The sequence below is a fragment of the Sprattus sprattus genome (assembly GCF_963457725.1).
Source record: "Sprattus sprattus genome assembly, chromosome: 5".
NCBI lineage: Eukaryota > Metazoa > Chordata > Actinopteri > Clupeiformes > Clupeidae > Sprattus > Sprattus sprattus.
In genome coordinates, this window is record NC_137924.1 from 39,339,825 (window position 1) to 39,355,974 (window position 16,150).

The 16,150-nt window shown below is 41.4% G+C and overlaps 2 protein-coding genes across 2 annotated transcripts in view; both read right to left on the reverse strand.

Moving 5' to 3' along the window:
- The window catches only part of LOC308366190 (uncharacterized protein), a gene marked incomplete at both ends in the record, with an annotated part of 50,856 nt that extends 37,401 nt beyond the window's left edge, over positions 1-13,455 (reverse strand). The window contains 3 exon segments of the mRNA XM_080839825.1: positions 11,420-11,808; positions 12,418-12,639; positions 13,368-13,455. Coding sequence (XP_080695951.1) covers positions 11,420-11,808; positions 12,418-12,639; positions 13,368-13,455 — 699 coding nt within the window.
- On the reverse strand, positions 9,840-11,314 carry LOC308365529 (zinc-binding protein A33-like; the record flags this gene model as incomplete). The annotated part of the gene is made up of 3 exons (XM_080838996.1): positions 9,840-10,393; positions 10,889-10,912; positions 11,269-11,314. 3 exons carry the CDS (start codon positions 11,312-11,314, stop codon positions 9,840-9,842), a joined length of 624 nt encoding a protein of 207 aa, XP_080695122.1.
- Positions 13,456-16,150: the final 2,695 nt, after the last annotated feature.

Sequence of the window (16,150 nt, forward strand, 5' to 3'; positions counted from 1 at the left end):
AAATGCTTTCCCTCCTATTGTGGTCTTTGATATTCTTGGAATTACCAGGAGGCCTGCACTCTGGGAACGGAGCAGCCTTGGAGGGCAATAGGGGACGACTAATTCCTTGAGGTAGTTTGGAGCCAGATCGTTTAGGGCTTTATATGTTAGCAGGAGTACTTTGAAGTCGATTCTACTTTTAACGGGGAGCCAGTGCAAAGAAGCGAGTACCGGTGAGATGTGTTCATATTTTTTAGTTCTGGTGAGTGTACGAGCAGCAGCGTTCTGTATAAGTTGGAGGCTCTTTTTTGTGTTGATGCTGCATCCGGACAGGAGAGCATTACAATAATCGAGGCGGGAAGTAATAAATGCGTGGATTAGTTTTTCTGCATCTTGGAGGGATAGGACCTTTCTAATTTTGGCAATATTGCGTAAATGAAAAAATGATGTCTTTGAGATCTGTTTTATGTGTGAGTCAAGTAGGAGGTCTTGGTTGATAGTTACACCAAGGTTTTTGATGTTAGTGTTGGGTGTTGGGAAGCCATTGAGTGTGGGTAAATGGGTAGATAGTGTAGTTCTCAGTTGATCGGGGCCTACAAGCATAACCTCAGTTTTATCAGAGTTGAGGAGCAGGAAGTTGCTAGTCATCCAAGATTTTACATCATGGAGGCAAGCTTCTATCTTGGGTAGATGTACAATTTCATCAGGTTTCATTGATAGGTAGAGTTGGGTGTCGTCAGCATAGCATGGAAGTTAATGCCATGTTTCCTTATGACAGCACCTAAGGGTAGCATATAGAGGGAAAAAAGCAGTGGTCCAAGGACAGAGCCTTGTGGGACACCGTAGCTTACTCTGGTGTGATTTGACGACTTCTCATGGACATGAACAAATTGATGGCGATCAGAGAGGTAAGATCTAAACCAAGATAGGGCACAACCTTTGATGCCAAGGAGGATCAAGGAGTTTAATTCAGGGAGGTCGGTGGGTGCGAAGAATTCAAGGATAGCACCCGGTTGAAGTGGTGTTACCTTGGCGCATGTTGGAAGGGGTGTAGGGTCACAGAGGGGGAGGAAGCTTTGGATTTGTTCTCTTATTTTAAGGATTTTATTATTGAAAAAGGTCATGAAATCATTACCACTAAAGATGATGGGAACCGAATGTTCGATTGTGTTGTGGTTTTTTGTTAGCCTAGAAATAGTGTTAAATAAGAACTTTGGGTTGTTTTTATTACTATCAATCAATGAAGAATAGTAAGCTGATTTCGCCTCAGAGAGTACACGTTTATATCTTAGGAGACTATCCTTCCACGCCATGAGAAATACCTCAAGTTTGGTGGAGTACCATTTTTTTTCTAGTTTTCGTGTGGTTCGTTTGAGTGCACGAGTCTGATCAGTGTACCATGGGGCTAGTTTTTTCAGTTTTCTTAATCTCTTTTTCAGTGGTGCAACAGCGTCGAGGGTTGAATGCAACGCATGCGTGACGCCTTCAGTAAATAGGTCGATATAAGGTGGGGAAGTGCATATGCCATTTACTTTGCCAGCGGTAGGAGCTGAAGTGAGGGCGACGGGTAGTTTTGATATAAATTCTGCAGTAGTCCTGTCGGATAGACAACGGCTGTAGAAGTGTGTAATTTCCGATGTTGGACGGAGTTCTAATTTCATATTAAATGTAATTAGGTGGTGGTCCGAGAGTGTAGTATTTTGGGGTAGAGCTATAGGGCGGTCAATTTCTAGGCCATGTGTTAATACAAGGTCAATGGTGTGATTATGGTAGTGAGTTGGTGTGTTTACATGCTGTGAGAACCCGATAGAGTCTATCAGTGATTGGAATGCAATTGTAAGGCTATTATTTTCATTATCCATGTGGATATTAAAATCTCCCACTATCAGGATTTTATCCGAAGTAACAATCAGGGTGGATAGGAAATCGGAAAATTCGGATAAGAATTCAGTGTAGGGACCTGGTGGTCTATATAGTGTCACAAGAGTGACCGGGTTAGTGGCTTTTGAGTTGGGATGCATAAGATGAAGTACGAGGACTTCAAATGATGCAAATTTAAATGTAGGTCTTGGGGAAATGCATAGATTAGCGAGGGAAATTGTAGCAACTCCACCTCCACGTCCAGTGCTGCGGGGGATGTGGCAGTTAACATGGCTTGGAGGGGTAGATTCATTTAAGGCTATGAATTCATCTGGTTTTAGCCAGGTTTCAGTTAGGAAAAGTATTTGGATGTTGTTGTCTGTTATCAACTCATTAATAAGTGCACCTTTTGATGTTAGGGGCCGAATGTTAAGAAGGCCCAGCTTTAATATTGTGCAAGTTTCATTTTGTGCTGATAAGGTTTGTATCTTTATTAGGTTATCCTGATTGATGCTTCTTCTAGTGTGAGTTGCGCTGGGCTTATATATTCTGGGTATACATACCGTTTGTATGTGGTGTAATATGGGCAGAGAATGTACTGGTGCAGCAGGAGTTAGTGTGGGGTAATAGGTCTGCCTTCTAGTTCTAGTTATTGGTTGTCAGAAGTACGTTTGGACTAGGTGGTGTTTTAAGTTTTGAGAAAGGAGGCTAGCACCCTCTTTAGAGGGGTGGATGCCATCCTTCTGTAATAGCCCTGGCTTCCTCCAAAAAGTAGGCCAGTTATTTATGAAATCCACGTCGTTGCGTGAGCACCATTCTGCTAGCCAGATATTAAGTGCCGATAGTCTACTGTACATTTCATCGCCGCGGTTGATAGGCATAGGGCCAGAACACACTACAGAGTCTGCCATTTGTGTTGCGGTAGCAAATAACGATTCAAAATTTCGCTCGGTGGTAACCGATTGCCGTAGGCGGCAGGGACGCAGGAAGTCATATGAAGTGGGGGGTGCTGTATGTAATCGGATGACGTCACCAAATCTAGCCCAAAGGACCAAAATGAGTTTTTCTCAGTATTTCCTCAGTTGGTTGATGTTACTACGACTATGTATCTTTAATTGATCAATTATTGATGTGTTAATAAATAACAGTTTATTATAACACACCTCATCTATTCAACAAGCGCGACATAACACTTCCATACCAGATATGCGCTTACAGTAGCGGTACCAAACACTCATGAGGCTAAACTAATAACTGAGAAATAGCTGTCAGGCTTATTTATCAAAAAGGCAATAAGCTTATAGCCAAGTGAATTTCATTTTTTAGACAAAAAATTGATTAAGCTAGCAAGGGGAAAAATACAAAGTGCGTTATCGGCCAGAGCGCGAAACTGAACTGTTAGGCCTAGGTCGTGCATTTTTAGTTGGCAAAAACACAAGATAACCATAACCAATCACCAATCACCAATGTTATGAGCTTATATTTAATGAGACACTCACGCGTATTCAATCATAATAAGTGCATTCATTTATTGATTAAGCTAGGGGAAAAAAAAACACGAAGTGCATTCTCAGCCAGAACGCGACACTGCAACAGATCGCGTAGCTGTCCATGGTACCACACATATAAGGTCGTGCATTTTTAGTTGGTAAATAAAAACAAGATAACCATAACCATACCAACATTTACCAACATGTAACATAAACTACAGCAAAGTAATGAAAAAAAGAAATACACAGGACCAATTAGGCCTAGTCTGCTATTCTGAAAGAGAGTAGCCTGATAACATTAAGAAAACGCAAACTTAATTAAAAGCATTGCTTAATGCTTAACAGATGGAATAACTCCAAAGGTTGCCTTGCGCTCTGGTGTGGCGCTGATGAACCCCCTCATAAGGGCGTGGATGTCAACTGTATCCAAGATATCTTGGTGCAAGTGGAGTAAGGCTAGGTGGGTCAATCTCCGCTGAGTGACGGTGTTGCGAAGCCAGGTCTTCAGCCTGCGAAGCGCCGAGAATGACCTCTCGGATGAGGCCACAGAAACAGGGAGAGACAGGCAGAGATGGAGGAGTGCTTCCAGATCTTTGAAAAGTGATCGGGTTTGGACGTGTAGGCTTGACATGTACGTTGCGAGGTGGTTGAGATTCTGAAAGCGTTCCTGTTTGGTTAACCCTCCCAGCATCTGTAACTGCAGCTCAAGAGCAGGCACCTTGATGGTTTCTGGCAACTTCAGGGTCTTCAGGGCCTCTGTGTCAAACGATCCTTTGGCTGCATTGAGCAGCACGGACTCCCTCAGAGCAGCTGTTGCCATCCCACTCTGATCAAACCGCCGGTCCAGTTCACAGCTCACAAGGTCTACCGCTTCAAAAAACTCTCTCTTCCAAGCTGGTACTCCTTTTGAAGGGACGATGTCCTCAGCCTGGGCTGTGTCGCGGAACCTTGATGGCGTTTTTACAAGGCGGACATTTGGGTCCGGCATCTTGAGGCCATGTGCAGCTGCTGATGCGGTTGTTTTTCTCAGCATTTCATCCACTGCGTCTTCGGTACGCAAGGCTCGCACGCGCTCCCCCAGGGTCCGTACACACTCTAGCACTCCAGCGACGGTGGAATGTTCTGCTTGGAGCACTTTGGCCACAGCTTCACAGGGAGTGAACAGCGACTCTGAGCAGATCAGCCCGAACATGGTTTTCCCCTTTTGAGCTTGTTTGAGAATTCCACCGATCTTAGATCTAGTGTCCCCTCGAATGTTGCGGTCTTGCTGGAGTGTTTGGAGTGTTTGGAGAACTGCGCCAAACGAGCGTTTCACTCTGGATATGGCAGTGGCTCTGATGCTCCATCTTGTGGGACACAAACCAAGGAGGCTGCATCTTTCTTCTTCCTCACCGAACGACAACTCGAACAGGCTCTTTCGCTTGGCGGATTCTCTGATGATAACTGATACGCTCTGCACAAACTGGAGTGTTTCCGATATCAGCGGTACCTCTCGTGCAACCTCTTGTAGCACAAGGTCAAGGGAGTGGTTGACACAATGCACAAACAATGATCCTGGACATTCCTTCCCGAGTCTCGCCTGAACCCCCGAAAATTTCCCAGACATGTTGCTGGCCCCATCGAAACAATACCCCTGCAGCTTATTTAGAGGTAGGTTCAAGCGCAAAAACAAATCCTTGATACACCGGAACAAAGTCTCAGATGTAGTGTCAGCTGCGTTGTAAAATCCCAAAAACTGGCACTTCTGGGTGAACTGTTGGTCAGTGTAGAACAAATGGCAGGAAAACTGTTCGCACGATGTGATGTCCGTTGTTCCGTCTGCAATCAAGCCATAGTATGGGGAGCTTTGCGCCTCTGCCATTATCTTCCTCTGCACAGCATGAGCCAGAAGCTCCAGAATCTCGTTTTGGCACTCGCACCCCATCCAATTGTCTCGCCTGAGGAGCCAGTCGCGTGCTGCTGGATCGGTCGATGTCCTCTCCAGCATCAGCTGCCAAAACACTCCATCACGGTGATCTTGTCCTCTGATTGGTAGCCCCTCGCGTCCCAGGAATTTAAGGGATCTGAAGGCCAGCTCCAACACTGTCTGGGCAGTCAACTGATTTTTTGCTATTGCGTTTGACAGCAATGCGTTGATTGGGGTACTCTTTAATGCCGCTAGTTTGTTTACAGCTTCAATGTGACAGCGCGACTTCTCGTGACTATTACACTTTTCGGTTGCCTTTCTCCAGTTTCGGAAGCCCCCCTTCACAAAACTGCCACCACTTATTGCTGCATCTGAATGGATTAGGCCCTTCTTGATCGCGGAGCAGCAATGAAAACACAGGGCGATGTCATGCTCCTTCACATAGTGGATCCACGTCCATCGCTGAAACCAGCCAGAGTTAAAGGACCTGGAGAAGGTTTCCTTACCGAAACGTCTGGCTGGGAACAAGTGTGCTGATGGCTGAACTGGTCCATCGTTGGGTACAACACTTGTTGCCTCGGCCGTGACTGGGGAGGTAGCCTCACTGATGCTCTCACAGCCAGTTAGCATTAGCTGTGGAGAAAGCTGCCCTGATGATGAAGGCATCTCGTCCTCTTCCTCTTCGTGCCCTCCATCATTAGATGACTTTTTTTCTTTGGCCTTTTGCCCCCCTCCATCTTTAAAAAAATCGAAAATTCTTTTTTGGCTCATATTGCTGGCTGCTACTTTGCTAACACAAGCCCTGTCAAACCCCGTCAATAGAACGCTGTTCTACGCCACTGTTCTTTCCGGTCTGTTTGACGTCTAAAGACGTCTAAAGACCGTGTACCACTCATTTCAAACCAACATTTTAAATGACATTTAAAACTACTTATAAGTATGAAAAAACTGTAGACAACATTCATATTTTGTGTTTTTATTTTAGAATAATAATTTAAAAAAAAAAAAAAAAAAAAAACGTGGCATTGCCCGAGTTCAAGTGTTGTAGTTACGTCTGTTGTCCACTAGAGGGGGTGCGGCAGCACCCGGAGCACCCCCCTTCCTGCGTCCCTGGTAGGCGGACATCATTTACGCCTGTGTGAATAATTATTTTAGAAAATCTCCGACCAGCGATTCGTTTTAAGTGGGATTCAATGTCATTTGCTCTAGCTCCCGGTATACAGTTCACTGTTTGTACCGGGGTTGCGAGTTGAATATGCCTCAGGGAGGAATCACCAATAACGAGAACTTTATCAACAGTATCGATGGTAGTAAGGGAAGAAAAACGGTTTGAAGTTGGGATGGGATCCGGGTGTGGTACGGGTTTTAAATGTCTTCTACTAGGCCTACTTCCTCGTTTTACGTTAACCCAGTTATCGGGTGGTAGGAGTTGCGGTGTTGACACGGGCGAGCTAGAAGACAGAGTAGTGTCGGTAAATGTTAGATCTGTATGCTGAATCTGTTTCGCTCGATTCGATTAACGGAGTATTACAATCTGTGTTAAAGAGACGCGACTCAAGTAGAGTTATCGTCTCATCGAAGCTTGCCAGTAGCCTACACTTGGTACAAGTATTGTAGCCATTGAAATTTGTTGGAGAGTCGCTAAGCATATTACACGATGGGCAGCAAACAAGGGTCGAACAAGACGCCATGGCCAGCTAAGCGTTAGCTGAGAGGGACAAGAAATAGGGGGGGGGGGGGGGGGGGAGAGAGTGAATTCCCAAATTCGATGTAATGTGAAAGGTAGTGATAGTGAGCGCGGTCACTGGGATACTTAGCAGTACAAATACAGAACTCAGCATTTTGGATGACATTCCTATGACAGTGAGAATGAGATGAAATGGAGTGCGTTTCTGCCACCTAGTGTTGAATGCTGGATGGAAGTCAAGTGAACTTTATTTGTATACCACATTTAAAAACAACAGGAGTTGTACTAAAGTGCTTTACAGCTGAAGTAAATACATTGATACACATTTTAGATAAGAAATAAAAGAGATAAAACTAAATGAACATGGTAAACTTTAGTTCATCAAATACAGAACTCAGCATTTTAGATGACACTCCATTGACAGTGAAAAAGAGATCAAATTGGGCGGATTTCTGAGATTAATGGTCTATTCTAAGACCATTCATATTTTGAGTGACATTCCTATGATGGTGGAAATGAGATTATACTGAGAGCATTTCTGACACCTCTCCAGGCAGCACTATGCTCTTGATCTCAGTATAAACTAGAATGCGTTTCGTGAACGAACTGCGAGAGTGTGCTTGCTCTGTGACAGAGAGAACAAGTGCCTATGAATTAACATGTATTTACATCTACTCAATCAGTGTAGTGGGGCCTTCTTCCAATATATTTTAGCAAGCCACCAAGCTCAACCATTATATTTTGGCTCCACTGACGTTTAGACATATGAGGGTATCTCAGAGTTTCGTTATACTGACTTACTGAGCTAAGTGAATTGTTGAAATTGCTATCTTGGTAAAAGGAAACATCTCTGTAACAATATTGGAATGAATGCGGTTACATAGCCAGCTTTACTTAAAGTTTATTGTAAGATAGGCCTATATGTTAGACTTAATGCAGTTAGAGTTAGACTGTAGGTCTAGTATCAAACGTAAGCAACACTTTTACTGTATAGCTAGAGAGCACGTGTATCACATTGGTTTATAGTCTGTCAAATTAGTTCTAGTTATTGGTGTTCGTTGGCATAAAAAGTTAGTCTTCTCTTATAAGCCTATAGTACATCTGATTAGAGCTAGCAACCATGAAAAACCTCTTCTGAAACTAAGAAGGATAACTATGACTAAATGTGACTAAAACTAATATGCATTTTTGTCTTAAGACTGAATCTAAAATAGCTGCCAAAATTAATACATCTCAGTGTTCATTTTGGCAGCTATTTTAGATTCAGCAGCTATTTTAGATTCAGTGCATATTAGTTTTAGTCACATTTAGTCATAGTTATCCTTCTTAGTTTCAGTCTAGTTTTCGAAAACTGAGCACACTACAACAGCTACGCTGTGTGTACATCCTCAAACGTTTTTCAGTTAACCTAATGATTCAAGGTCTCTCATGAATCATTACTCCCAGGACACGGGTTAATGTTAACTCACGCTATCGGTCACAACAAGTTACTTGGGATATGCTACCTCATAGTTAGCTAACGTTAGCTAGCTAAACGTTTACAGAGGCTAACGTGAAGCTTCAATCAAAAATTATTAGCTAGCTTTCCAAGCTAGCTGACACAACCTAAACACTCGACTGCCCCTTTGAAGTCAACTTAACGTTGGCTAATATATTCTAATAACTAGTTATCATTGACAGTTACAAGCTAATTTACCAAACTCCTTTCTGTCCTAAATTGAGCAGTTGCTGGTGTGAGCTACAATATGGAAGCTAGCAAAGCCATTTCTAGCTCTACTTCACAATACTGCTGCCTAGTGTAATAAGTTAACGTAAAACATAAATGTTTATAAAGTATCAGACATAAACAGGATACAACACACCAGTTACCAATTGATATTATGTGTTTATATATACCGAAAATGTCAGTAAATCCAGATGATGATTATGCTGCTGCTGCTGTTGGTCCTGTCGAAAACCCTGGAGTCGCGACCCTGTCAGTTGTTTCCATGTGAAATCAATGGAATGCTTCACTTTTTGGCGCCGTATTGACAACTGTCTGTCACTCGCACACTGTGCTTGTAAATTATTTTTCAAGTTTGCACGTACCTATTTATGCGAGTGAAATACTCGCACTGTAGAGCCCTGGAAGGTGTCTCTTAATATTCCTACAGTTGAATGGAGAACGACTGATAGAGCGGGTGACGTCACAATGGCTCAACCTTCCCCATGTTAGTCAATGAGAGAAAAAGGGGATGAAAAAATGGAATAAAAAAGGAGTGGCAAGGGGTACCGCCACGAAAAGTCATAGCAGCTTGCACCGGATCGGGCCGGACGTTTTGGTGTTTGAATGGCGTCTCTAGCTCAATCGGGCGAGGAGTAGTTAGCTGCAAGAAAAACGTACGGAATAAATAAATAAATAAAGAAAACTTGACGATAACAATACTGTGCTTCCCTTCGGGCAAGCACACTAATGACAATTAAAAGCAGCACAACCTTTAACTGGTTTAAATTTGTTTGTTTCTTTGGAAAAATTCAGCCTGACAATGTAAGAACATTGTTATTTGACAGTACATTTAAAGGTGCAGTCAAAAAAGTTTTAATCCACTATAACTTTTGTCAGATACAGCTAATGTATCCTCAATATGCTGTAGCTGTCTCAAAAAAACTTTGGTACACAGTTCGTACACAGTCCAGGGTCTGTAAATGGGAATAATAATAATAAAGTGTAATTCGATTGGCTGTGACCTCAAATATCAACACGCAAACTTGAATTCACCTTTATTACACAAACTTTAACTATTCCACAATATTTAAACATTAAATTACTTGTATTGATCATACAGTGCACTTCAGTGTATTGAGGAGGTGGGGACTATAGGTGAACACTCCTCAAAGTGTAAATTAATAAAAAAGACACATTATTCATTTGTATCATTTATGAAGTGCAGGCAGTAGGAATGATGATATTTAGTGGAGATGAGTTTTGGCCACCAGAATTATTAGTATATGGACTTAAAAATGGATAGATTTTCTCCTTGAAAGAGACACCGCGGAAAGAGTAGAGTAGACTCCATCTGTCTGCATCATAAAAGGAGACCAAACCTGCCTCATAATCCACAAACACCCCCACCCTATCTGGCTTCTCTTTGAGAGAGAGAACAACAGAGGGATCAGTTACTGCTTCATACCCATCCCCATTTATAAGCTTTATTGTCCAATATCCATACTTAGGGCTCAGGACAACACGTCCTTTCCTGTTAACGGACTCTCTGGCTACTCCTAATGCCCATGATGTCTTCCCACTGACCTCAACCTCATAGTAAAATCTACTAGAGGTGAACCCCTGCTTTCCAAGAACACAAACAACAGGATCAAAGCGTTTGCGGTTGTGCGGGAGATTCTGTGGTGTGTCGACATGCCTCACTTGTTTCCCATCAGCAGACAAGATTAGGTTGTTTTCAGCTGTGTCAGGATCCAGAGTCACATCCACTGCAAGAGTAAAACACATGTCAATATAGTTGCAAGCAGCCACCATCAGGGTACAAACAGGTTTTGTGAGGCACTCAAACTGGCAAAAGGTTAGAGGACTTGACAAATTCAATAGCTAAAAGAAGGCATTGGCACTTACAGAAATGTGAGCAAAGTACAATTTAAATGTTTTGGCTTAATTCGTTCTTGAGATATCGCAATAAGTGTAAGTATACCAAATTTCAGATTTTTAGCTGAAGCAGTTCTTGAGATAATGACATGTGTTAGTTGAAGCACCCCCTATGGATGAATTTTCACAAAATGTGGTATTTTTCAAAATGATCTTGTAGTGAGTGTACGTATTAAGGTTTGTTAATTTGAAAAATAAGAATCTGAACAAACGAAATTGAGCATTTTTGCCTTCTTACAGACAGTGGTAGCAACGACATTGCTATTATTCCAATATACTAACAGATAAAACTAAAAGGATATTTTCATGGCCATGGCCAGACATACCTGCAAACTGTGTAATCTCCATTCCTGTGTTGAAGAAAGAAAGAGAATTCTTCAGATATGTCCCTCTGTTCTATACTCAGCTTATTGCTAGTAGGGAATTTAAATATAAACAGCTACAGAAATTCTACCATCAATATGGATTTGATAACCCCTACAAAGGTGAATGTCACTGAACTAAAAACATCTTTATAATGCCTAACGAATCATCCTTACCACCTTTAAAGGTCAACAAAAGATTTACTTTCTACTTAGATTATCCTTTTGAAGGCTAATCATCCAATAACACATCAGCTAAGTAAAACATAATATTTGCATTCAGACATAACTCTACCATAGAAATGTAATGCCTAAAACCAATTCAACCATATCTGGAAACTCACTCAGGTTACAAAGTATCTTCTGCAGTTTATCCTTCTCGACAGCCATGTTTTGGAATTTGTCCTGTAACTGGGATTTCTCTTTATCCAGGTTGTTGAAACTGGTCTCTAACTGGGATTTCTCTCTTTTCAGGTTGTTGTAACTGGTCTCTAACTGGGATTTCTCTCTATTCAGGGTGATATAACTGGCCTGTAACTGGGATTTATCTCTATTCAGGTCGTTATAACGGGTCTGTAACTGGGATTTATCTCTACTTAGGTTGTCATAACTGGTCTGTACGTTGGTATTCCCATTTGTCAAGTTATTATATCTATCCAGTAACTGGGACCTTTCTTGATTCAGACTCTTGTAACTGGCGTGTAACTCTGATTTCTCTTTATTCAGGTTGTTGTAACTGGTCTCTAACTGGAATTTCTCTCTATTCAGGTTGTTGTAACTGGTCTGTAACTGGGATGTTTCTTCAGTTAGGTTGTTGAAACTGGTCTGTAACTGGGTTTTCTCTCTATTTAGGTTGTTATAACTGGTCTGTAACTGGGATTTCTCTCTATTCAGGTTGTCATAACTGGTCTGTAAGTTGGTATTACCATTTGTCAAGTTGTTGTTGCTGTCCTGTAGCTGGGATTTTTCTCTGTTGAGTGTGTTACATTTATCCTGTAACTGAGATCGTTCTTCATTCAGACTGTTGTAACTGGCCTGCAACTCAGATTTCTCTCTACTCAGGTTGTCATAACTGGTCTGTAAGTTGGTATTCCCATTTGTCAAGTTATTATATCTATCCAGTAACTGGGACCTTTCTTGATTCAGACTCTTGTAACTGGTATGTAACTTTGATTTATCTCTATTCAGGTTGTTGTAGATGGATTTTAACTGGGAATTCTCTCGGTTGAGATCGTCCCAGTTGGTCTGTAATGTGGATTTCTCTCTGGCCATGTTGTTGTAACTGGTCTGTAAGTGGATCTTCTCTTCAGTAAGGTTGTTGTATCCTGTTTGCAGGTTAGATTTTTCCCTGAGGAGGTTATTGTAACTATACTGTAAACTTGATTTCTCTGCATTTAAACTGTCATACCTGGTTAGCAATTCTGATTTCTCGTCCTTCAGGTTATCAAAGCTGCCCTGCAACTGGATTTTCTCTCTGCTAAGATTGCTGTAACTGGTCTGCAGTTGGGATTTCTCTGTTTTGACGTTGTTGTAAAGAATCTGTAGCTGTTGGTGCTCTATGGTCATGTTGTCGTAACCTGACTCCATCTGTAGTTTCTCTGTGTAGCTGGTCTGTAACTGTTTGTTCTCCATCATTTTGAAACTGAGAAGAGTTATGGCAGACAGCAGGAGAGCACACAGCAGACCCAGACACACAGCAGTCTTCTTCCAGGGTCCTAAAGATGGGAGAAGGTGCAACTACATTACAAGTAGGAATATTGTACTTCATAATGGGAGTTTGAGACTCCATCTCACTACCCAGCTTTATATAATTTAAAACAAGTTTTATTTTCATAAATTCCGGCTTTGCATTGACATACAGTACATTAAATTACAACAAATAAAGTATTTTAGAATAGAAGTTCAAGTTGCTTCTGTAATCAAAAGCAGAAAATAATTGCATGAGTTAAGTTAATGTTTAGACATGGTGATATTCCCTGGCTTTGCAAAAAATGTTCTCTATCAAGTTCTGCATTCTGACACATTTCTCAATCAATGATTCAATGTCTGAATACTATGTGATAGGTACTGCATGTACTGCAGAATTCCAATAGTTTTGTGGTTGGAAATGCTTAAAGACTGTTGCTATCATATATAAGAAGACAATATTTGGTTTTTATGTTTGTTCTCATACCTCCTAATTGACTCTTTTACTTCACACCTTTCTACTTTTATTTTGCTTCATCACCAATTATGTCTAATATTTTGTTTAATTTAAACAATATGATACAGTAGAACTTAATTATTATTTATTTTACTTTTTGCACTCAAAACTCATATGAGCTGCTAATCATGAGTTCCCCTGATTATAAATGTATATTTAGAGATTCATATTGACCTGAGGGTTGAAGACTTGGGGCTTCCAAATTCTCTCTGGAGTTTAAAGTACTGCAGGGAAACTCACCCATGTTTGTTTCTTCATGTTTGCCCATAGAGGGTCTGTTGACTCCATCAGGGTCTAATTGTCGATAGATTCCCTCAGTCATCTCCATTCTGCCCTGCTCTTCTCTACCGGCTGCTCAGATGATCATGAGATCTTCTCCACTCTGTCTTCAGGAGAATAACTGAAGATGAACAGCAGACCCACAGTGTTCGGCCCATTTTATACTCTTAGAAACATGGATAGAGGAAGTCCCATCAGCTGACAGCATCAGCAGAATACATTTAGTCTCCATTCAGTCCATCTTTCTCTTCCTCTGTGGGAGAAGAAGCAGTTCAGAATCAGAGTTCACCGTCAGACAATGCTGGAATTTTTTGCGTGTGTGTTAAGAAGAAAGGTCTCTTGGGTTCATTGTAAAATCAAAGAAGATATTCAGTCTAGAGTTCATGTTCAGACATTGGTGGACACGTTTCATTTGTATGTGCAGGCCCTCTCAATGTGTGAGAAACGACGAGACTTCACTTGTTAAGGCAAGCGGACAATTTACTTGGTTTCATTGTACAGGTCACTAAGGTAACTGACTGACTAAAACCTCCCTGATGTGGCAGATTGAAAAGGGAAGTCATGGTCAGCAGACTCACATGTTCCAGGACTGTATGACCCTATTCACCCATAAAGTTTGATCAAGTATCAAACCAGATTACAAATCCAACACCATTCCAGTTCTGTGAAGGCCCTTAAGAATACAATATTTCTGCATGTCTTTACATGTCTTTATATCTGTTCCTGAGTGAATCTGGCAGCAAAAATTCTGCTAAACCACAGAAAACTAAAGGTTCAGTATCAGCGAAAACCCAATCCTTCTCTCTCTCTTTGTCCGTGGAAGAAGAATCAAATCATCAGGGTTTACATTTACACAATGTAAGATATGTACGAAATTCTTCATGTTCATGTGGTACATTGTCATTATGGATGCAATGCTGAGCTCAGTGTTTGAATGTTCAAATCAATTCAATTCAAGGTCCAAAACTATAAAGTTGTCTCTAGCGCTTAAGCGAGTCTAGGGCCTGAACCCCCTTAGAGCAAGTACAATGGCAACAGGGGCAAGGACCAACTCCCTGTTAACAAGAAGAAGGGGAGGGGAAACAATCAGAAACATGGCAGATGAATTCATGCACATATCAGGATGAGCATGCTAGCAAACTTGTGGTAAATGCACACAATGCATACAAACATAACATGGTATAAACATGATACACACAACTTTGATAGTGGATAAGGTGGGGAGAGAGCATTCAAGTATTGTATTAAAGCTTAGTGGGTATACAGTGTGCTAGTAGGTTACTATTACAAGGGTAAGGAGAGTAATGGAAAAGAAAACTAGGTTGGTGGTAATTATTTACCCTGCTGGAAAAGCAAGCACAGAGTACGAGGTAGCGAGGTAGAATAAGTGCTTGACAGTGTAGTGAGGGTGGGTCATTGAGCCATTGACAAGGATCTGTGTGTGTGTGTGTGTGTGTGTGTGTGTGTGTGTGTGTGTGTGTGTGTGTGTGTGTGTGTGTGTGTGTGTGTGTGTGTGTGTGTGTGTGTGTCTGTGTGTCTGTGTGTGTGTCTGTGTCTGTGTCTGTGCTTGTGTGTGTGTGCCAGCATAGTGAAACAAGGATGGAGGAAGTCACAGCAACTGAGAACATCAGCAAAAATACATTCACACAAAATTAACCCCAACTTTGTTTTCCTCTGTGGGAGACGACTCAGTTCAGAATCAGAGTTCACTGTCAGACAATGCTGGAATTTTGTGTGCGTGTGTTTAGAAGGAAGGTTTCTAGGTTTCATTGTAAAATCAAATAAGATATTCAGTCTAGAGTTCATGTTCAGACATTGGTGGACATGTTTCATGTTTATGTTCAGGCCCTCTCAATGTGTGAGAAATTACGAGACTTCACTTGTTAAGGCAAGCGGACATCTTAAACACACGTCAGAAAGGAGGTTACTTGGTTTCATTGTAAAGGTCACTAAGGACTAAAACCTCCCTAATGTGGCAGATTGAAATGGGAAGGAATGGTCAGCAGAATCTCATGTTCCAGGACTGTATGACCCTATTGACCCGTAAAGTTTGATCAAGTATACAGCTGGGTCATCTGGTTCAAACTTCACAGTGGTATGCAGTGGTATGCCTTTACCCTAACCCTAACCCTAGTTTTCAAATGCCAACACCATTCCAGTTCTGTGAAGGCCACGAAGAATACAGTATGTCTGTATACATGTCTGTTCCTGGGTGAATCCGGCAGCAATAATTCTGCTAAACTGCACAAAACTAAAAGTTCAGCATCAGCGTAAACCCAATCCTTCTCTTTCTTCCACGTTGGAGAAATATCAGGTCATCAGGGTTTACATTAAGTCAATGTTAGATATTTTATATCTTTATGTGCAGTGCAGCTGCTAGCCATTTTGGTGCCATAAACATAACACCTTTATGATGCCCCCCGCCCCCCAGAAAAATTCTCGTCTTAGTCCCGTGCTTCTCCTTGTACATATCTCAGAATAGATACGACGAAAAAGGATCAGTATAGAAAGAGACAAAATATTCGGTAACACTTTATAATAACCCTCCGTAATAAACCATTTATGAAGCATTTGTTCATAGTTTGTTTATCATTTACAAATTGTTACCCCAACATTTACAAACCTTAGTAATGTATTTGTAAATGAGTAGTAATGTATTTATGAACCTGTTTTCTAATGATCTATAAGAGTTTTTTTATAAGGATTAAGTTAGCGATTTATAAATGAGTATTAATGTATTTACA